At 32.7% G+C, this 23,178-nt stretch overlaps 1 protein-coding gene across 13 annotated transcripts in view; it reads left to right on the top strand.

Moving 5' to 3' along the window:
* ZNF280D (zinc finger protein 280D) overlaps nucleotides 1-23,178 on the top strand; it is a 156,963-nt gene that overhangs the window by 15,579 nt on the left and 118,206 nt on the right. For 8 of the 13 annotated variants that reach the window (XR_003682152.2, XM_028496357.2, XM_024128737.3 and 5 more), the window contains 4 exons: nucleotides 8,990-9,136; nucleotides 11,498-11,563; nucleotides 11,664-11,803; nucleotides 19,532-19,649. Coding sequence is in view for 12 of the 13 variants with exons in the window: in XM_028496357.2 (XP_028352158.1) it covers nucleotides 8,990-9,136; nucleotides 11,498-11,563; nucleotides 11,664-11,803; nucleotides 19,532-19,649 (471 nt within the window). In the remaining variant the exon portion in view is untranslated. Of the gene's footprint in view, nucleotides 1-1,634; nucleotides 1,797-5,508; nucleotides 5,725-8,962; nucleotides 9,137-11,497; nucleotides 11,564-11,663; nucleotides 11,804-19,531; nucleotides 19,650-23,178 lie in introns of all 13 variants that reach the window. The other 5 variants (XM_055087976.1, XM_024128734.3, XM_024128732.3 and 2 more) reach the window with 3 other exon arrangements.

Raw genomic sequence — 23,178 nt, 5'->3', positions numbered from 1 at the left:
TCAGAGAATTAAAGTGTTAATTCTTTGATTACCTACCTTCAGAGAATGAAGTTTTTTCTGTAAATTAGGAGGTGGACAGGAGAAGCTGGCCTAATTGCTTTTTAAGTCTTATTCTTGGAAGTAGCTAGGGCAGCCTCTTTCAAGACCTGGATTTTCCCTATCCTTGTTCTGATCTCATTGCAGGCCACTTCTTTCAAGGCTGACTCCCAACCCTTCCCCTTCTCTGTTTGCGTCTTTCTCTTAAGATTCTTGAGTGAATCATCTTTTTTTTAAATGACATTTGAAATTTTGGGTTTATTTAAAAAATAAAACTATGTATATCCATACTCTCCCCTTTTAAGGTCGTTTTCTCCCTTTCTTGAAGTGACCATTTCCAGAAAGCAATGTTCTGCTTCAAATAAAAATTAGAGTCTTTCAGAAATTGGGTGAGATTTGATGAAATATCTTCTAGAGTTTCTGTAATTCCCCAGTATTTTGTCTGCAGTATTTTAGCTGCTAGTGATCAGATGTTTTTAGTTGTACATTTTGTGTGGTTAGAATGTGCAATTTTCAAGAATAAGTCTGTGGTTTTTAACAGTAACAACTAGACTGATTCTGAAAAAGATAGATGTTTAGTTTTCTAACAATAAAACAAAAGCCATAAAAGGAGGAAATATTGATTTAAAATTTCATCTGCTTAATGTTTTTAAATAAAAATTATAAGTTATTTATAAAATTTCAAATTTAAATACCTGAATTTTATGAAATCAAATTTCTGTGGGTCTCTCTTTCAATTATATACAGGTTTATCTTATGATTTAAGGTTTCTATTTGTGTGACTTGTCTTAGAATGTCAAAGTAGACGTGATCATTCTCTGCTTTTCTAATCCTGTTAAAATTAATTTCCATGATGGAATCAGTAGGTGATGGATACTAAGTGATAAAAAACTGGAATTTTAAACATGACTCTTCTTCTTTAAAAGACTGTGTGGTTTTAAGATAATGAACAACAAAATAAATAAATAAGATAATGAACATTGAATTAAAATTAATTTCCTAGTATCTCCTTGAGATAGTGGAAATTTTTGAGAGATCATAAAACCAGGGTTGGAAATATTAGATTGTTACTCATAGCTAAGAACCCACTTCGAATCCTTAGAGCTCTATTCATTTGGGATTAGAATTCTAAAATTATAAACCTCTATTTCAGTATGACGTTAATGACAAAGACTAAAGAATTATTTATAAAATGAAATAGAACATAAACCAAAGCTTTAAGTCAGTGGAATGATTTGAATGCCTGATTTCTTGTGAAATTTGTGAGAGGAGAAAAGTGATAAATCAAACTTTTTTGAACAATGTTCCATGACCCTGTGTCATCCAAATCACTCCTCTGAAGAACTGTTCTAAGTATATAAGCAAAATTGTTAAAGGTTGAATGTTTCTTATAGCTAGCATGTTAATCTTAGACTAAATTTATGTTAGTTGAACTTTATTTTTATGTATTATTTTGAACATAAATTTTCACCGTTTGAAATGATTATATTAATTTCTGTTTCACATTTTCCCTTTTTTTTTTGATGTGGTCCATTTTTTAAAGTCTTTATTGAATTTGTTACAATACTGCTTTTGTTTTATGTTTTTGTTTTTTTTAGCCCCGAGGCATGTGGGATCTTAGCTCCCCGACCAGGGGTTGAACCCACACCCCCTGCATTGGAAGGCGAAGTCTTAACCACTGGACTGCCAGGGACGTCCTCTCACATTTTCCCTTTTATGTTAAGTTAATCATATCTGGTTTTGGTGTTGCCAACTTCTTGGTTAGTATTGTAACCCTCAATTAAAACATCATTTTTTAAGATGAAAAAAAAAAGATTAACTTCATAATGTGATTTCTTGGATTATTTTTTCAAATAACTCTAACTTTTGGGGTCTGGTTAGATGGAGAACTTAACCATTTACCTTATTCTTCACATTCACTTTTGTATTCTACGTACCACCTACTCATTTTTAAAAATGATTTTTTTAGAATTAAATTATGGGGATGCATATATAATGAAAGTGCTTTTTAAAAAATGGAAATGGTGTAAGATACCTTATCCAAATGTTAATTTTTATATGTTGGTATTTTTGAATTAGATACTTATTCTATAAAATTAGTAGTTTATAGGTGTGTGTTTTGTGCATATGAGGGTTTAACATTTTTTATGTTAATGAGTGTTTTAGCTAGTTTATAAATGCTTTTTTAAAAGATGAAAATATCGCAGGATAGATTTGACAGCCACATTCCAGAAGGTTTATTTATAAAGCTAAACTTTTATTATGAGGAATCTACTATAATGAAGATCCTGTTTGACAAAATGATTTCTAAATGCTCAGCTGATAGCTTATAAATTTCAGTATAATGATGAAATTGTGATCTGTTTTTAGAGTTCTTTAAAATGGGATTTAGCCCAGAGTTAAAAGTGGTTAAGATTTATTTAGTGATTTCTGTGTGCCAGGCATTGAGCTATGTGCTTTATGTATATTATCATTTAATCTCCATTATAACTCTGTGAATTAAGTTATATATATATATACACACACATATATGCATATATACACGTGTGTGTGTGTGTGTGTGTGTAGGCAAAGCACAGAGATTAACTAACTTGGCCAAGGTCACACAGCTAATAAGTAGTTGAGTCAGAGTTTGAACCTATTATTCTTCACCAAATTTTACTGTTTCTGGTTAATAAATGTTTAAAGTATACAGTAAAGTATAAAAAGCTGAATTAAACCTTAGAGATAATTCACCTGAACTAAGAGCTGAGACCCAGAATTGTAAGGTAACTTGACTGAAAGTTGTGGCAGTGCTGGGGCTATGACTTGGTTCTTCTGGCTTCTAGCCTAGTACTCTTTTATGTGTAGACTCTACAGCAGTGGATTGTGGAATGGCTTAATTTTTCCCTTACCAGAGAGTATATAGGACTAAATGCATTACCTTTATTATTTAACACAGTGACATTGTATCAGGTGGTATCTATCAATGGCTAAAAGTAAAATATTCAAACAGTTAAAAATTTAGACCCTACATTTCCTTTGACTTAAACAAATTTTTTGTAGGAAAAAATCCTTAAGATATAGTTTAATTTTAGATATATAAAGTCTGAAACAAAAAATAATAAAGTAGAAATTATAATTATTTATGTGAGCAGTCTCCAAAAGTCTATGAGTTATAATATAAAAAAGTCTTGTAAGTCATTTACTTGGAATTCATTTAGAAACAAGCATATTAAACATGGTCATAAAATTTCTACCTGAGTCAGTAGCTGAAGTGTAGTGTATTCTCTTTTTCTGGCTGTTTTGGAGCCACCTCTGAGCTGCAGAAGCTCCTTTTGGAGCTTTGAGATCCCCACTGCATACCTTTGTTGGATATTTCACTTCACTGGCAGCTGATTTAACCTTCATAGAATTCCATGCCTTACCACTAAAATTCTGAAGTGGTGACTTGAGAGATTTTTACCGCGATAGTTTTGGCATGTTGCAGTGGCTGACATGCCAAAGGAATCCATGAAAGTGTGTGTTTATTAACCAGAATGAAATAAGGCAATGACTCTTTAGACCAGCATTGTCCAGTAGAAATGTTCTGTAGCTGCACTGTCAAATGCAGTAGCCACCAGCCACATGTGACTTTGAACATTTGCAATGTGGTTAGTGAAACTGAGGAACTGAGTTTTAAATTTTATTTAATTTTAATTAAACTTAAATAGTCACCTGTGGTGACTATTAGCTAGTGCCTACTGTATTACACAGTGCAGCTTTTGGCTGAATTACAGTTCTAATTGCCAGCTTTTTAGTGTGTTTGCTAGTGTGTCAGTTGAGGTTCCTAAGTAGCTACTATGATCCTCAGGCTTCTGAAATAGGTTATCTTAAAGTCATCTTTATAGTCATAGGCAGTGGATATCTTGTTCATATGGACAGGTCATTTATTAATTGAATATTTGTAAATTGAGTACTAATTTTAAAGATTTGCTAAATGATATTTATATGATCACTTAACAGAAATGTTATATATGAGTCTCATAAGCTGTGTAATTAAGGCTGTTAGAGAATATTCTGTATTCTTGGTACTAGGAGGTCCTTAACGTTGAGCAAGAATTGTCATGTATCTGCTTAGGTACCGCTGATGTTAGTTTCGGGGCAAGCTACAACTATTAAAATAATTGAGTTGAAGAGACTTCATAACTTGGTGAATTTAGTTGAACACAATATTCACTAGAGTCTCTTGTAATAGTAATTTAAACATTTGTAGCAATAACTTCTGAGGTTAACATAATAATTTTTTTTTCCTGTGGACTAATTCAATCCAAATAACTTGGAAATTAAAAAGCAGGAAAACTAGCTTTTGTCAGTCTGAGAATAAAGAGGAATGTGAAGATTGTATTAGCTGTGTATCTTAATATTTTAGGTTTCTGTCATCTAATTTTTTACTTTTTTTCCTTTATAAGTAAAGCAGTTTTAAAAAATTTTGTATATTTTAAAAAATTTATGCTATTGTATGTGTGGGAATCCAGTAAGCAAATTCTTGTTTTAAATAAGGCAATTCAATTTTTTAAAAATAGATTTTATTTATTTATGGCCAAGTTGGGTCTTTGTTGCTGCGCGCGGGCTTTCTCTAGTGGCAGCAGACGGGGGCTACTCTTTGTTGTGCGTGGGCTTTTCGTGGTGGCTTCTCTTGTTGCGGAGCATGGGCTCTAGGCACGTGGGCTTCAGTAGTTGTGATGCAGGAGCTTAGTTGCTCCGCGGTATGTGGGATCTTCCCAGACCAGGGCTCGAACCCATGTCCCCTGCATTGGCAGGCGGATTCTTAACCACTGCGCCACCAGGGAAGCCCCAATTCAAATTTTTTAATGTTTATTCTAAAAGCATTTGTTTTTAATTGTAAACATATTAGATTATAAATTTTTGAAGGCAAGTACTGTGACTTATTTATCTTTGTTTTTTCCCTAGAACTTTGTACATAACCTTACATACAGAAAGCAATAAGTGTGATTAGTTTGAATAGTTATTTTTTGAATGAATTAATCTGTGATGAAGTACTATATCCAACTAATTTTTTCCTTTTAAGTTTCATTGATAAAAAACCCAGAGAAATATAAACTAAAACTTATTTAAGATTATGTTTTATTATGGAATGTGAAGAATAGGTAACAGTTAAAGATTAATGTCACTTAGCATCTGAAAAATTCAGATTTATTAAAATAGTACATTATGAGGCGATTATTCAGTTTTATACAAGGATGCTTTTAAAAAACTATTTGTAATTTAATAATTTCAGACTTCTTCAAATAGTAAGAGCTTAATAGAATCACCATTTTACTTATTAAATTTGGGTTCATTCAAGAATGAACAAATTATGTAGAGTGAGTTAAATGTTTATGTTAAACTTATCAAATTTTAAAATTGAGCTTTTTATAGGAAAAATGATTAAGTATGTATATATTTAATTTAATGAAATCCACTTTAATACTAGGTATCTTTATTTTATAGGAAGGAAAAGATATATAACTTGCTGCCTTGTGTGGAGTCACATGATGATCAAAATTAGATCCAAGAATTTCTAAACCCCAAGTTTCACGTTTCAATATTTGGCTTTACTTAAAGTGACTCATAAAATTGACTGATATCTTGTGTCAGTACTTAAATGACAATTTACAGAAAGTCAGCTCTTCAACTTGATTGGCGACAACCCTTTTCAGCCAAAAAGTAAGTGTTGCTGCCACTACTGATACTAGTATATGTGGCTTTTGTACCGATAACTTTGCGTCAGGAGAAAGGATGAGAGGTAGGCACATTTCCTTAAAAACAAAAACACTTAAAATTGTTAAGGTAACAAATGCTCACATAAAAACAAATAATGTGAATTAAAATATGAGTAAAGTAGAAACGAAATGATTTCTTTCTGTGCCTGGTGTTCGCTACTATTATTAGTTTGGTATACATAATCATGTATGTTTCTTTTATGCATAGACAAAATTAATTATTTCTAAAAAAATTGTAAAGCTGTTACGTATCTTCAAAAATTTTTTTCTCAACAATATATCCTGTATATATTGACAATGGCAGTACTGTGCTAAAAAGAGTAAGGAAGATCTTTGTCTTCTGCATGAGTTTGGTAGGGCTGCTGTGACAAAGTATCATAGACTAGATGGCTCAAACGACAGAAATTTATTTGCTCACAATTCTGGAGCCTAGAAGTCTAAGGTCAAGGTGTTGGTAGGGTTAGTTCCTTTTGAGGGCCGTGAGGGAAGGATCTGTTCCAGGCCTCTCTCCTTGGCTTATAGGTGGTCATCTGCTTCCTATGTCTTCAGAGGGTCTTTCCTCAATACGTGTATCTGTGTCCTGATCTGCTATTCTTCTTTCTTTTTTTAAAAAAAATAATTAATTAATTTTGGCTGTGCCAGGTCTTAGTTGCCGCACATGGGATCTTAGTTGCAGCATATGGACTTCTTAGTTGTGGCATACATGTGGGATCTAGTTCCCTGACCAAGGATCAAACCTGGGCCCCCTGCATTGGGAGCGCAGTCTTACCCACTGGATCACTAGGGAAGTCCCCTGATCTTCTCTTCCTTTAAGGAAAGTGGTCATAGTGGATTAGCGCCCACACCCTGTCCCATTCATATATATATATGGTATATAGCTGTATATACCCTCTTTATATATCTAGTTAAGCATCACTTGTATCCATCTCCATTGCTGTTACTTTAGTTTAGACCTTCAGTACTGTTTCTCTTTTTTCCTTCCTCCTCTCCTCTTACTCTTCCTTTTTCTCCTCCATCTCAGCTTAAAGTAATATATATACATAGTTTTAAAAAATCAAACAACCTAAAAAGGCTTTAAGGGGTTTAACCTCAGTTTCTTGAAGAGTGCTTATGCACATATATATGTGTGCTGTCTGTTGCATAGTAAGTTTTAACCATTTTCTAGTGATGTTTATCATGAGAATTTATGCTTTCTTACAGCTATGCCTTCCTTCCCTCTAAGTATCTCCCAACATAAAAAATCAAATCCGTATTTGATATTTTCATTATGATGACCATATAAATATTGTTCACTGACAAGCACAGTAGTATGCTATTAACATGCCATTATATATAGAATAGCATATGAGAGGATACATTTCTTTTTATTTTTTTTCTTTCTTTTGGTGTACCCAGCAATTAATACTTTTCATGTTTTTTAATTTGCTAACTTGTATTAAAGTCTATAGCTAAATCTTCTCACACTCTCAAAAGCCTCTCAATTCAATTTTCTATACTGTAAAACTTGTCAGGTAGGCTAAAAGTTTATATTTTAATGATCTTTTCTTTGGCCTCCTAGAGACATTCCTCCTGAAGGTACTGTTCTTCTGAATTAGTCTGGACTGGTTGTTCTCTAGGCCTACTGAACTTCTGTTGTTCTGGGACTTTGTATTGTGGTGAATGCCATGTTTTCTTCATCCTGTGTCTTCCTCTTTCTTGATTGAGTCTCATGTTTTGGTGGATTGTATAGTAGCTTCCTGAGAAAGGGTGCCTGGGAAGTAAATCTTGTGTGATGTTGCTGGTCCTTACTCTCACACTTGATGAAAAGTTTGAATTCTAAATTGAAAAATAATTCTGGTAAGAATTTTAAAAGTATTACTTTACTGTCTTTTAGTTTCTGTTCTTATTACTCTTGATCTTTTCTATATGATTAGTTTCTGTTCTTATTACTCTTGATCTTTTCTATATGATCTGTTTCTGCCTCCCAACCCCTACAGATCTGAGGATATTCTCTTTATCTTTTTTGTTCTGAAATTTGGTAATTATATGTCTTGGTATAACTTTTTCTTGATTGTTGTACTGAGTATTAGTGGGATCTTTCAACTGAGAGATTTTTGTCTTCTGATGTAGGAAATTTTCTTACATTATTTCTTTGATAACCTATCCCTTGCTTTTTCTCTATTCTATTTCTATAAATTTTATTAGGTGAGTGTTGTACCTTTGAAATTGCTTTTCTAACAACCTTGTGTTCTCTGTTTTGTTTATATATGTACTTGTGTGTGTGTATGTATGTATGTATATATAAATATTTTTTCTTCTCTCTTAGTTCCACCTTTGAGGACATTTTGGTTTTTTTAACTGAATTTTAAAATTTGACTATCGTATTTTTAGTTCTATTTTTGTTTCTGAACGTTACTTTTTATAACATCCTTTTTTGTCTCATATCTCTAAAAATGCTAACTATATTTTTTCTAATATTTGTCTTTTTGCATCATCTCTTTTCCTTTGGACTCTTTATCTGTTTTATTGATTTTGGTCTGAAAGACAAGAGGTTTTCCTAAAATTTCTGGTGCTAATTGGTTGTCTATTACTGAGGCACTAAAATGCTTACTAGGAGGTCTGTGCTTGGTCAGAACTTCTAGGATGGTGATATTTACTGTATGTTCTTTGGTCTGTTTCTTCAGGCGAGAAATGTCTAATTTTCCCTGATTGGAATAAGCCTCACTTTGTTCTTTTATTTTAGCCTAGCACCTCATCCCTGCTTTGCTGTGTACCTGGCATTCCTGGATTTGATTCAGTTTTTCTGTTATATCTCCCACCTGTTGCCTCTTATTCTTAGTTTATCTGCCTTTTGTTAGTACATTTTTTTTTTTTTTGGATAATGGTTAGGTGCAATCTTTTTTTTGTAGATATAATCATATTCTAGGCATATGACTGAAACGGACTTTGTTCCCAAATTTTCTGTCCACTGTAAAGAACTACTATCAACCATCATCCATCTATCTATCTATCTACCTATCTATCATCTCTTTATCTAAATCTTACTAGTTTATGTCTTAGTGAGCTCTGGGTTTCTCATTGTTGTTACCATGTACTAACCATAAATATCAATTCAGAAATTGCTATTAGGATTATTAAAGTAGATCTTAAATATCATACTATATATTGCAAATAATGTATTTATTTTTCTTTTTGAAAATAAGGTTTGCTTCTCTCCTTTTGAAAATTAGATAAATCAAAAATGGCAGAACTCTTTATGGAATGTGAAGAAGAAGAGTTGGAACCATGGCAGAAGAAAGTAAAAGAGGTTGATGATGATGATGATGATGAGCCGATCTTTGTTGGAGAGATATCAAGTTCAAAACCAGCAATTTCAAGTGAGCATTTACTTTTAGTGAAGCCCAGTTTTGTAAGATACTGTTTCTAATAGAAAAACTTGTGAACTGTTTTATAGGTATTTAATTAAGTCCTTGTTCCTCTGTAGGGAGTTAGGGATGAAAGATAGGGTGGGAGATCAGTAAGAATTTCAGAGTCAGGGTTTTGATTGGGGACTTAAGGAAGGAGGTAAGAGGTTAAAATATCAAATGTGAGAAAAAGAAACGGATTAAGATTAGCTGGTGACACTGGAGGTCTTTTCATATTAGAAATCATAATTTTTAGTGGAGCCAGGTAAACCTATTTATCTTTTTGTTCATTTTCTTTTTTCCTCTTTTAAACTCAGAAACAGAAGAGTTTAGAATATTTTGCTTAAAATGTCAGAATACACTAAATAAGTTTGGGTTAGTCTCAGATAGGGGTTCTCACATCTAAGCAACTGCCTCATTGCAGTGTCATCTATACATAGCTACAGAATGTATAGGCAGTGAATGATTTCAGTTAGAGTAATTCGATTTGACATTGTTACAATGTTAAAGACAAACGACACTTGTTAAAACGTCCACTCAAAAATGTATAGAAGTACAGAGAAATAATGTTCAAATTTCAGGGGAGAAAGAGAAAATAGATCCCTTCTCATTGCATTTACATGTTCATTTGCTTGTTTAAGTCAGGAGAATTTACCAAAGAATGTAACCAGCATACTAGTGTTTTCTTACCAAGTTAGTTTGTAGAAGTGTAATTAAGAGACTACTTTTAAATTTTCTGAAGGCCTGGCTCTTCCTTCTGTTGCCTCTAAACTTGGAATGGCATTTTTAGTCAGTTTTATTAGAGGAAGAATAGCTTAACCAATTGAATTCTCAGTAGCATTTTTTTGTGGCAGATTGATAATAACTCCTAGAGGTTCTAAGTGGAGTGCCACTTCGATTATAAATTGAACTAGGCATGATGGCATGCTTGTTGATGATAGTGGAACATAATTATATATTCTCTTAATTACTGTTTCTTGCCACTGTGATTATTTTATCCTGGAATATTACCATATTGCAAAATTGTTACTCAAGTTCTCTTACTGAAAACATGACAGTTAAGATTTAAATTGAATTTATATTGATTGTAGATGACTGTTAACAGTATTCAACTGGAATAACATATATTAGTTTTAAAATAATTCTGTCAGAAGGGGATTGACCAGGAAGAATTTCTTTTCTGTACTCTTTAAGATGCACAATTTAAATGATTTTATTGCTGTTTATGTATAAGCCATAAAATATTTTAACATATGGAGTATGAGCTAAATGTTTATATACAGTTGCCAGAAAGGAAGGTACAAACTTTTGTAGAATACAAACACCAAAAGGACTTTAGCAATAGTTCTTTGATGGTTTGAGTAAATACTTAATCTTGAATTTCTGAATGAAAATGGGGTCAAGTTGCTTGAGCAGATTTTTCTCATTTAACACATCTCTAGTACTTAGGTATAGAGCACTGCATTGCCATTTTCAGAAAACAGTCCTACTTTTATATGGCCCTTTACTTTATAGAATTATTTTATGGGAGCTGCTTCCTTTCTACTACGAGGGGAAAAAAGGAAATTTATATGAGGTCTGGTGTTTGTGCTTTTACCTTTTTCTAACCAACAATTTCAGGCAATCCTTACTCTTCTAAATTTTAGTTTGATTACTGAGAAGCCTGTAATTAGGAACTTTAAACTGATCCTGAAAGTCGTATTACACTCTTGACTTCTGGTATAGTGATAAATTTGAAGCCCCTTAAGTTGTAAGATATTCTGGTGAACTCTGTATGTTCATTGCAGTCTGTATTCTCTGATAGTTTCCCTTTCAGTACTCAGTAATGGTGTAGATAATCCAGTGAGATCCCTTATAATGACACTTCAGGGCTTATAAGGGTGTGAATTGGGTATGGACGTTAGACAGGGTTTGATTTTGAGTAATAGGAACTTGAGTGTATGTATAGCCCTTTCATCACTCAAAGAAAGATATATACTTCAGTTATAGTTGTATATGAATATATTTTTAGAAATTTTTTGCCAATTATATGACTATTTCTTTGCCATGCAGAAGGTTTGACTTATATGTAGTCATATTTATCAATCTTTAACTTCTGCCTTTTGGATTTTGAGTTACAGTTAGAAAGATTGTTCTTACTCTATAAGATAATTAAGATGTATAATCTTATTTCTTTAGTAGATAAAGATATATACGTTTAAAATTAACTATATTCATAAGTCAGTGTTAACTTGTATTCTCCTTCTAGGAATCTGTTTGTTTTCAGTGTATGATTTTTATTAATATATATATCATTCAAACAATTAATTTTAAAATAAATGTAATCTTTTATAGATATTTTGAATAGAGTAAACCCCAGCTCATATTCGAGGGGAATAAAGAATGGTGCGCTCAGCCGAGGTACAGTATTATCGTACTATTTTTGTTTTAAAGTGAAGTATTTTGACATCATTGATTATACCGAAATATATTCATTGTGTTGTGTAATTTTAAAATACAGGTATTACTGCTGCATTCAAGCCTACAAGTCAACACTACACGAACCCAGCATCAAATCCAGTGCCTGCCTCGCCAGTAAATTTTCATCCTGAATCTAGATCTTCAGATAGTTCTGTTATTGTTCAGCCTTTGTCTAAACCTGTAAGTGTTTCTGAAACTACACAGTCAGTTCAGGGATACATTGGATATTATTTATCAGTATCAACAATGCCTAGTTAAAATTCTGTACTACCATGGGTAATCATCCAATGGAATCATAATCAGCATCAGAAAATGTCACCATCTCTATGATAGCTCAACTGGTACCCAAATAATAATTGCAGTAACAAACTACTCAGCCTGTTTTTAAATCAGGTAATATGCTTAAATTAAATAGGTACAGTGTTGAAAACTGTGCTATCAAAACATGAATAAAAGTATAATTAGTAATGAATATTGCATAATGGCAAACTATTTCAGATTGTAAATTGGGCCAAATGTTCTTAGTTCTTAATTGGGAAAATTGCTAAGAGGCTACTGGAGCTTTTTATTCTGAAAACATACCGTCATAGTTTAGTTAGTTTAAATAACTCTTAACAAAAACTAATAGTTAATATTTATTGAGTTGTTAATATGTATAAGGCTTTGTGCTAAATGCTGTACATGAATTAATCTCATTTAATTCTTAAATGTTCCTATGAAGTAGGCACTGTTATTTATCTCTGTTTTATAGTTGAGGAAACTGAGGCTCACAGTGAATTTAAATAATTAAATATTAAATTTAATAATTTAAATAATTCACTCAGGGTCACACAGCTGGCAAATGATAGATCTGGGATTTCAATCCAGACTAATCCGTAGTTTATTTGTATTTGTATATACATGCATGTGTATTGTACGTAAATGTATACTTCTAAAAAAAAATGGAAGCATTGCCTTACTGTGAAAATTTTCAGTGTAGTCTTCAGTCCCCTGGGGTTCCCGTAAGACTCTTTTACAGGTTTTGGATCAACAGTATTGTCACAATAACACAAAGACACTATTTGCTTTTTTCACTGTGTTGACATTTGCACTGATGATGCAAAAGCAGTGGTGGGTAAACTGCTGGTTCCTTAGTATGAATAGTAGTTTTTGTATTAGTCACCACCCTGAACTCACAATAAAAATTATTCCAGTCATATTCCATTCCCTTGATGAAGAATTAAAATGTTATTAATTTTATTAACTCTCTACCCTTGAATACATGTGTCTTTTAAAATATTTTGTGTGATGAAATGGATGGTGTGCATAAAGTATTACTGTGTCTGAGGTATGATGATTATCTTGAGGAAAAGCATTAGTGTGATTCAATTGTTAGTGTGATTAAATTGTGAGCTAAACTACCCAGAAGACCATTTTTTACTTGAAAGGATGACTGACAAACCATGGTTTATACTACTATTAACTTAGTGGTTTAAAAACACCTACTTTTATTATCTCACAGATTTTGTGGGTCAGGAGTCAGGTCATATCTTCATAGTCCCTCAAGGCTTCATTCAAGGTGTGGGCTCTGAGCTTGCAGTCTCATCTGAAGCTCAACTGAGGAGGTATCTGCTTCCAAGTTCTCATGGTTATTGGTACCATTCGGTTCCTTAAGGGTTGTCAGATTGAGAGTCTCAGAATTTTAGTGGCTTTTGGCTGGCTCCTTGCCAGGTGGGTCTTTCCAACATGGCTTCTTACTTCCTCAGAGCACACAAGGAAGAGAGAATCCTTAGCAGGATGGCATTACAGCCTTATGTAATGTAATCACATACAAAAAATCATGTACATTCTGTCACTTTTGCTATATTCTTTCAGAAACAAGTCACATGTCTTGCCCACACTCCAAGAGAGGGAGTCACACAGGACATGAATACCAGGGCGTGGGGATCCTGGAAACTACTTTAGAGTTTGTCTGCCACACACGAATTCTTCAGTCTTTTCTGTTTGGTAGACAGTTCCTCAAAATTGAACAAAGTGCACCTGTCACTTCAAGGAAAACAACTTGTGGTATTTCTTGCCACCGATGAAATTTGAGCTATCAAGCAAAGTTAGAATTTTGAACAACTTGTATCTGCCATCATGATCTTGACAGCTTCCTAGTACGTAAAGTCTTTTCTGGTGGGTGGCGGTATTAATAAATATGATTTTTTGATATTGTGTAATTTTTCAACATTTGAAAGATGTGCGTAATTCAAAGAAACCAATATTTTCTAAATAACTAATGTATGATGTAATAAAATCATGCATGGGTAAGATTCATTCAAAGTACAAGATAAGACTAATAGATTTTAATGTAACAAAGTTCAAAAAACTCAGCGATAAGGAGTCAGATTCCACATTGCAACAAACCTTTAAGAAAATACCAACTGTTGAGTTTTGGTATTGTATCGAAGAAATATAACCCCATTTATTCTAATTTGCTATTAAAATTCCCTTTTTCAACTATTAATCTTTATGAAGCCAGATTATATTCTTCAACCGAAACAACATATTTTAACAGAATGAAAGCCAAAGCAGGTATGAGAGTATAGCAGTTTTTGATTAATCTAGACATTAAGGAGATTTGCAGAAATGTAAAACAGTGCCACTATTTTCACTGATTTTTTGTGTTTGCTAGATAGCCATTTTTTATAAAATGTTATTTATGTTAATCTGTAATGGATTTATCATTGTTGTTTAAAATGAAATAAATAAATAAATATTTTAAAAATTTCTCTGTTTTAATCTCTAATATGGTAAATATCAGTAGATATAACCTACCTAAATAAAAATTCTTTTGGGTCATCAGTAATTTTTCAATGTGTAAAGGGGTTCTGAAACCAAAGAGTTAGAGAACTAAAACAAAAAGTTATCCAAAATGTGAAGATTCTTTGCTACTGGAATTGAATTAACTCAGTGGTTTTTTCATGCTTCATAAGCTATTTGGCATTGGCCTTACAGAAATAGTAAATTTCCCCTAAAATGTTTGTTCTTTTTACAATAAGTGAAACAACTACCAAAGCACCTATAAATTTTCTTGCAAATATTCAATTTCAAAACCAGAATTGAATCCAGATATTTTTGGTATGACTAATCCATTTTTCCTTCACTTTATATCATATTACTATAAGGTAATCTACATATTTGTTACCACTAAAAATTGATATTGAGGTGTATCTTTCATAGAAGACTTATTAAATTTAATTTTATTTACATGAAAAGAAAAATATGGCTAAATAAACTCTGCCCCCACTTATATTTTGAAGAGGTCATATATCATAAAAAATAAGAGTATCTTTGGGCAAATACGCCCCCCCCAAATCTTTTCTGTAGTTTTATCATTCTGAAATAATAATATTGATATGAGCCCTGGACTAGTAGTTTAAATAACTTAAGATTGAAGCAAGAGACTTGAATGCTGATTCTGCCTTGTTCTTAACTAAAGCATTGGCAAAACCTCTCTGAGCCTCATTTTCTTCATTTCTAAAATGAGAGATAACTTTACCCAGACTACTGACTCCTCAATCTTGGATCCTAAGATGGTAAGCTACCCAAAATGTAAAGATTCTTTGTTATTAGTGGAATCAAATTAACTTGGTAGGTTTCTCATGCGTATTGTAAGCTGTTTGGCATTTGGGAGGATAGAAAACCGGAAAAAGAAACTATTATTTAATTCAGTTTGATAGATAAAAATCTTTCCAACATTGGACCCAGGGAGAAAAAAAATAAAGTGAGGGGTGATATCTTTGGTGTTATAAAAGTTAGAAACTAGAGCTTTTTCTAACTCAAAATGTTTTACTTCTGTGGGCATAGTTTTTAAATCAAAACACCTCAATTGATAGTTCAGATCTTGGGGAGTTTTTAAAAGGCGAAATTTTGTCAGTTGGTCTGGGTGGATGGGTCTTGGAAATAATACATTTTAAAAAGCTCTCCAGGTGATTCTAATGTGCACAGATAAGAATGACATATATTCTGGAATGAGTTGAGGATGCTATGTAAGAGAATTATTTACTGTGAATTTTGGAAGCCGCTGCTTTTAATAAATTATAGTTTTTCATTTTATGTCGTTTTGTGTGTATGTGTATATTTACTTTTTCATGTAACATCTCTATACTTCGGTGTCTCTTTCAAATCTGTTTCAGGTAGTGGGGATATATTGTTATTTAAAAAGTCAGTGTGATATAGCTTAAGGGCATAGGCTTTGTAATTAGACCCAACTTCTAATTACAGCTCCATCAATAATAAGTGGGGCTGTATTGGGAACCTTGCATAACCACACCTAACCTTAGTTTACCTACTTATAAAATGGAGTATAAGGTCTTTATTAGTACTGTTGTGACAACTACTTGATTTAATACATGCAGTGAACCGTGAAGTGCAAGTATATTTAAAATATGACTGTGGCTTGTTTTTTAGGTGTGAAGGGTGAATAACTTCAAGTTCAGAAGTGACTTGCCCAAGGTTTTGTAGCTAAATAAATGTGCGGATTTTCTGGATCCCAGTCTAGCACCCATTCTATCCTTACTATTGTGTTTGATATCTTTCTGAACAATTTTAGGAGACATTAAAAATTCCATGTTGGATAATTATTTTAACCAGTTACTGTTTTTTTTTTAAGTTTTTAAAATTTATTTTTGGCTGCATTGGGTCTTCACTGCTGCATGCGGGCTTTCTCTAGTTGTGGCGAGTGGGGGCTACTCTTCATTGCGGTGCCCAGGCTTCTCCTTGTGGTGGCTTCTCTGGTTGTGGAGCATGGGCTCTAGGCACACAGGCTTCAGTGGTTGCAGCACGCGGGCTCAGTAGTTGTGGCTCGTGGGCTCTAGAGCGCAGGCTCAGTAGTTGTGGCGCATGGGCTTAGTTGCTTCGCAACATGTGGGATCTTCCCAGACCAGGGATCGAACCCATGTCCCCTGCATTGGCAGGTGGATTCTCATCTACTGCGCCACTAGGGAAGTCTACCAGGTATTGTTGAATAATGTGTGCCTGCTCTCTGAAATTGTGGTGCTTACATTAGCCAGAGTTATTTCCTAGGAAAAGTGTTTAACAGTATTAACTTTGTACTTCTGTTAAAAACTGTTTTAGAAAATGTAGGTGAATATTATCCATTTTTTTAATTGTAAATATTTGAAGAAAATATCTTGAAGCAAGATTGTGCTTGGTTACAATTAAGTTATATGGCATCACAGATTTTTTTTTTTTAATGTTTTAAATGTTAAGGCTCAAATGCAAATATCTGCCTGTTAGGCTTCAAATTCTTTGAGTGGCTTGGGTTACTTTGATACCCGTTTCCATAACAACTTCTTTTTTTTTAAACAGCAACAATCATTTATTTAGTCACATTTCTGCAATGTGTGCAGGGTGTGGTGAGGAAGGCTTATGTCTTCTTTAAGAAAAAATTTTTATTGAGGTGTAGTTGACATACAGCATATTTGTTTCAGATGTACAGCATAATGATTCAATATTTGTATATATTGTGAAATGATCACCACAGTAAGTCTAGTTAAAGTCTGTCACCGTATGTCGTTACAGAATTTTTTTTCTTGTGATGAGAAATTTTAAGATCTCTCTTAGTAACTTTCACATATGCAGTACCGTATTATTAACTTTAGTCACCATGCTGAACTTCAAATCCCCATGATTTATTTACTTTATAACTGGAAGCTTATACACTTTGGCTCCCTTCACCCATATTTTGTTTCTATAACTTCCTATGGACAAACTCATGTCAATAGAAAAGTTAGTAGTAAACCAAAATTCTTAAAACTTATTTGTCCCTTAATTTATAAGCACAAAATAAGCAAAACTTTCCTGTTTGTATTTTGAAATAATGTGTATTTTGTTGGGAAAGTTTAGAAAGAGAGAAGCGTACATACTGTATTTCGATTTTTTCCCCCTTCAAACAGTATAGATTATATCAGTCAGAACCATACTATATACACAGATGCATATTTCTCTTTTTTCACTGAACATTCTACTAGGAATGTGTCACTGGATATTTCTCAAAAACATATTAATGGTTGCATGGTAATCTTTTAATTTATTTAACCATTTTTCCATTGTTGGACATAAAGATTTTAATTTTTTGCTGTTAAAAATAATTCTCCAATAAACATTTTCACTTCCTTACTATAAATTTTTAAAGTGGAATCGTTGGATGAAAGGATGTGAACTAATATAAAGCCTGTGATAGCTGCTGCCAAAATTTTCATGTGGAAAAGTTATACCTAAATATAGCTTCTATTTTGCCAGTAGTATATGTTATCATTATTTTTTAATTGATAAATTTTAATTTTATTTCAATCTAATTTTAGACTTACAGGAAATGTAATACAATATCCCTAATGCTAACATTTTACTTATCAAAACTAAATTGCAGACCTTATTTGAATTTTACCAGTTTTTCCATTAATGTCATTTTTCGTTCCCAGCATCCTATTTAGGATCACACCTTAACAGTTTATTTCTTCTTAGTCTCCTCATATTTTTCTACAGTTACTTATTCTTTGTCTGTTATGACCTTGATACTTTCAAGAGAAGTGGCAATTATTTTGTATTATGTAATTGCCATTGTCTTCATTTGCACTTCTTTGACTAGTAAGTTGGGAAAAAAGTTTTTTGTATGTATTGGTCATCTGTTTTTTGCTTTTGAAGTGCCTCAGTTTATGCCCTTTGCCCATTTTTCTCTTAAAGTGACTTTTTCCCTTTTGATCTTTAAGTCTTGTTAAATCTTAGAGCTTTTGCTTGCTATATATTATGACTCATAGAATGGTCCAAAATCACTCTAATGAGAGCTTACTCTGTACAATGATGGTCTTTTATAAACAGAATTGGGATCTATTTTTGTGTGTGTGTATCAGTATATTTAATATATAATAGTTTTGGAATACATATATATCCCTAAATTATATTGACCACATTTTATGATTATTTATATTAATATATGTGTGTGCTAGCATATAAATTTATACTATCTTATATTTGACTATATTATGATTCATTTCATACTTTTCACTCTTGATATCTTCCTGTTAACTGAGACCACACTTTCTCCTGATGGAAGGGCTGAAACTTTCCTTGAGCTCCAAGCCCTTCAGGAATGGAGCAGGTGTCCCAGATCATTCCTATAAACAGCTTCCATTCTAAACCCTGTGTGCCTAGCTTTCTTGTTTGTTCACCCTGCTGACCTGGCAGTTTTGTATTTGCCCCAAGAGGTGGGAGATTGCCTGGCCCAGCATGGCTTTCCGTAGGGTGCTGGGAAGAGGGGGGACCCATTCGTTTTCTTTCTTACACTTGGCTTATAAATTTTGCCAGTAAAGACGATCCCAAAACTCATATCATGTGATATGTTCATCCTTAACCCTGATGCACCATACTGCAGATTAATTCCCAGTGTTTGCCCTGATATTTTTATCTGTGGGGTTTATAGAGGTATAGAAGCTTCTAAAATTGTACGTATGTCAGAATATTTACATATTTTTTTCCTTGCTTTTACCCAAAGATTTTGGTAAGTTCTATTATTTGCTCTTTGATAGGAATCCTGCATTTTTAGTGACTCTCTGAAGTGTATCAATCTTACTGATATAAAATGGGTTTGTATGTTTCTTTTACCTTGAAAAAAATCAGGCTAGAATTTTCCCCCCATTTTAATTGACTAGTCAGGAACAAGCCAGCTCTAAGTAATAGCTTGCTTTCAGTTTTAGTAGATGATAATTTTGGCATAATAGTAATAATTGCCTTTGTGTTTTTTAACTTATTAGTAATGGAGTCATCACAGGTTATCCTTATAATATTAGCATACAGTTAAATTTACCTTTATAAAAGCTTATGAAACAAAATAATTATAATTATGTTGAATATATGTAATGTTCTTCCTTTGAAATATTTTAACAGGGTTATGTAACGAAGTCATCACGAGTTGTTTCTCATAATTCTTCAGAGTTACTGTTTGACTTGACCCAGGATACAGGATTACCACTTTACCAAGGAGGACCAACACTTTCTATAGCAGGTTGGTTTTAGTACTTTTTCAAAAAATTAGAAAAAGAAACTTGATGAATATGCATATGGAATTGACTTTCTGTTTTGAAGTCCATGCCTTCAAGTTAAGTTTTTCACATATTGTAAGGTGTAATGGCACTAATAGTTCTTGAATGCCTTTTTTGGTGGTTTTAAATGAAATCTTATTTACTAATAGAATATTTTATTTCTTCCTGTTAATTAAGTAGGCTAACCAACTTTGACCTTGTTTGCACTTGGCACATGGGCTGAAAAAATCTTTATTTTTATTTTTTTATTTTAATTTTATTGGAGCAGAGTTGATTTACAATATTGTGTTAGTTTCAGGTGTACAACAAAGTGATGTTATACATATACATATATTCATTCTTTTTTAGATTCTTTTCTAATATAGGTTATCACAGAATACTGAGTAGAGTTCCCTGTGCTATACAGTAGGTCCTTGTTGGTTATCTATCTGATATATAATAGTGTGTGTATGTTCATCCCAAGATCCTGATTTATCCCTCCCCACCACGTTTCCCTTTTGGTAACCATAAGTTTGTTTTCGATATCTGTAAGTCTGTTTCTGTTTTGTAAATAAGTTCACTTGTATCATTTTTTAAAATTAGATTCCACATATGAATGATATCATATGATATTTGTTTTTGTCTGACTTCATTTAGTATGATAATCTCTAGGTCCATCCATGTTGCTGCAAATGGCATTATTTCGTTCTTTTTATGGCTGAGTAATATTCCATCGTATATATGTACCACATCTTCTTTATCCATTCCTCTGTTGATGGACATTTAGGTTGCTTTCATGTCTTGGCTATTGTAAATAGTGCTGTAATGAACATTGGGGTGCATGTATCTTTTCGAAGTATGGTTTTCTCCAGATATATGCCTAGGAGTGGGATTGCTGGATCATATGGTAACTCTATTTTTATTTTTTTAAGGAACCTCCATACTGTTCTCTGTAATGGTTATACCAATTTACATTCCCATCAACAGTGTAGGAGGCTTCCCTTTTCTCCACACCCTCTCCAGCATTCATTGTTTGTAGACTTTTTGATGATGGCCATTCTGACTGGTGTGGGTGATACCTCATTGTAGTTTTGATTTGCATTTCTCTGATAATTAGTGATGTTGAGGATCTTTTCATGTGCTTTTTAGCCATCTGTATGTCTTCTTTGGAAAAATGTCTATTTAGATCGTCTGCCCATTTTTTGATTGGGTTGTTTGTTTTTTTTTGACATAGAGCTGTGTGAGTTGTTTGTATATTTTGGCGATTAATCCCTTGTTGGTTGCTTAGTTTGCAAATATTTTCTCCCATTCTGTGGGTTGTCCTTTTATTTTGTTTATGGTTTCCTTTGCTGTGCAGAAGGTTTTAAATTTAATTAGGTCCCATTGTTTTGGTTTTTATTTTCATTACTCTAGGAGGTGGATCAAAAAAGATATTGCTGCAATTTATGTCAAAGAGTGTTCTTTCTGTTTTCCTCTTAAGAGTTTTATAGTGTTTGGCCTTACATTTAGGTCTTTGATCCATTTTGAGTTTATTTTTGTGTATGATGTTAGAGAATGTTCTAATTTCATTCTTTTACATGTAGCTGTCCAGTTTTCCCAGCACAACTTATTGAAGAGTCTGTCTTTTCTCCATTGTATATTCTTGCCTCCTTTGTCATAGATTAATTGACAATAGGTGCATGGGTTTATTTCTGGGCTTTCTATCTTGTTCCATTGATCTATATTTCTGTTTTTGAGAAAAATCTTAAGATAATATCTGTAAGTTAGAGAAGTCCTCTGATATCCTAAATACTCTGTTAAAAGGAATATTTATTAGGTTCTATGGCCACTAGTATGGAAAAGTGTATGGTTATAGTTAAATTCTCAATTAGGTTAGTGTGTTTATATTCAATAAACGGTTTAGGTATAAAATATGATTACAGAGTGCTGTTATAAAGTGGCTGCACTAAATTCATCTATAATAGTCATTGCTCCGTAAATACCTATTGAAGGAGCAATGAAATTTCCCTATTGAAGAAGAGTTACTTTTATTATATACTATTAACAAAGTTCTTCATTAACCTAAAATAAATTAGTGTGTTATGAAAGAATTTTATCTAATTGAAAATTCCTTGTACAGGCAATTATGCTTTGTATACTAGCAATTTTGATATATTTCAGATATTTGACTAAATAGAGATTTGGGGCAATTTTTAGATTATTCACTGATAAATCAGTGTGGAAAATTTACCAAATGCTTCCTGATTTTTTTGATAGTAATATCAGTACCTAAAATGTTTTTCCATTTAGATAATATTTAGTTGATATTCACTTCTTTGGGTATCACCTACATATTTGTAAAAAACTAGTTAGTAAAATAGGTAAGAACCAAAAGAAACAAGGAGAAAAAATAATTGTCTTAAGTCTGGTTTTACAAAACACATGAACTTTATTTATAGAAAAAGTCTGAGTTCTTGAAACTTCTTGGGACTAAGGACAGTGACTCCTGCTCTCCTTCTAAGTTTTTTTCTGCAGAGAGACTTTAGCCTGTAGATTTGAACTGCTATTCTTAAGATTTTTGTAGCCTTTAGCATGTCTTTACACTTCAGTTTTCTCATACTATTAAAATGGAGATTTTATTTTTCTTATTTAATGCATTCATTCTCCAGACCTTCAATCAGCCATTTGTAGATACAATTTTAATTCTTGCTCTGTTTTAGTTAGGGCTTTCTGAAACCCAAATAAGATAAATAAAACGTGAAATGCATTATAAGCTTTAAAGGACTCTACAACAAATATTTGTTATGAATGGTAACAGGTGCAATATGTTCAGTACCATTAACTGATCAAGGTCAAGTGATCATGGATATTTGGAGAGAACTGGGTTTGAGTTTGATCTTGAATGAGAATAGGATTTTTACTGGCTGGTATAGAGGTGTTGAGTGTGGGAAACAGTACGAGCCAAAGACAATAGAGATAAGTTAAAGGGTCAGAATTTAAAACTCTTAAATTCAAAGTAATTTTATTTCTTATGTTAAAAAAATACTTATAATAAAAGTCCGATGTACTGTCTAGCCTGTTATATAATCAGAATATTAATCCAAAATACCAGCACTCATTAGCTTTTCAGGTAACCTCAGCATCTCACAAGAATGCTACTGTGATTACACAAAATGTTTCCCGAGTTCCCATAGTATAGCCGTCAGTAATCACATGCTTTGAAGATAGAAAAAAAAAAATCATTTTTATGTTATCTCAAAGGATGAAACAGAGGAGCCAACTATTGTAATACTCTTATTGTCTGGGCATATTTCTCCTTATTAAAAAGCTGACAGGTGAATCTACTACAATAATTTTTTTCCCTCTGAAGTAAGTTAAGACATAAAATATTTTATTAGTAATGATAATTGCTGTTTTTTTTATTATTGAATGCTTTCTATGTACTAGATGTTGTGTTGGTTGCTTTTTTTTTTTTTTTTTTTTTGGTGGTACGGGGGCCTCTCACTGTTGTGGCCTCTCCCATTGCGGAGCACA

The sequence above is a fragment of the Physeter macrocephalus genome, chromosome 11, assembly GCF_002837175.3.
Source record: "Physeter macrocephalus isolate SW-GA chromosome 11, ASM283717v5, whole genome shotgun sequence".
NCBI classification, from domain to species: Eukaryota; Metazoa; Chordata; class Mammalia; order Artiodactyla; family Physeteridae; genus Physeter; species Physeter macrocephalus.
This window is presented reverse-complemented; position numbering and strand designations above follow the sequence as displayed.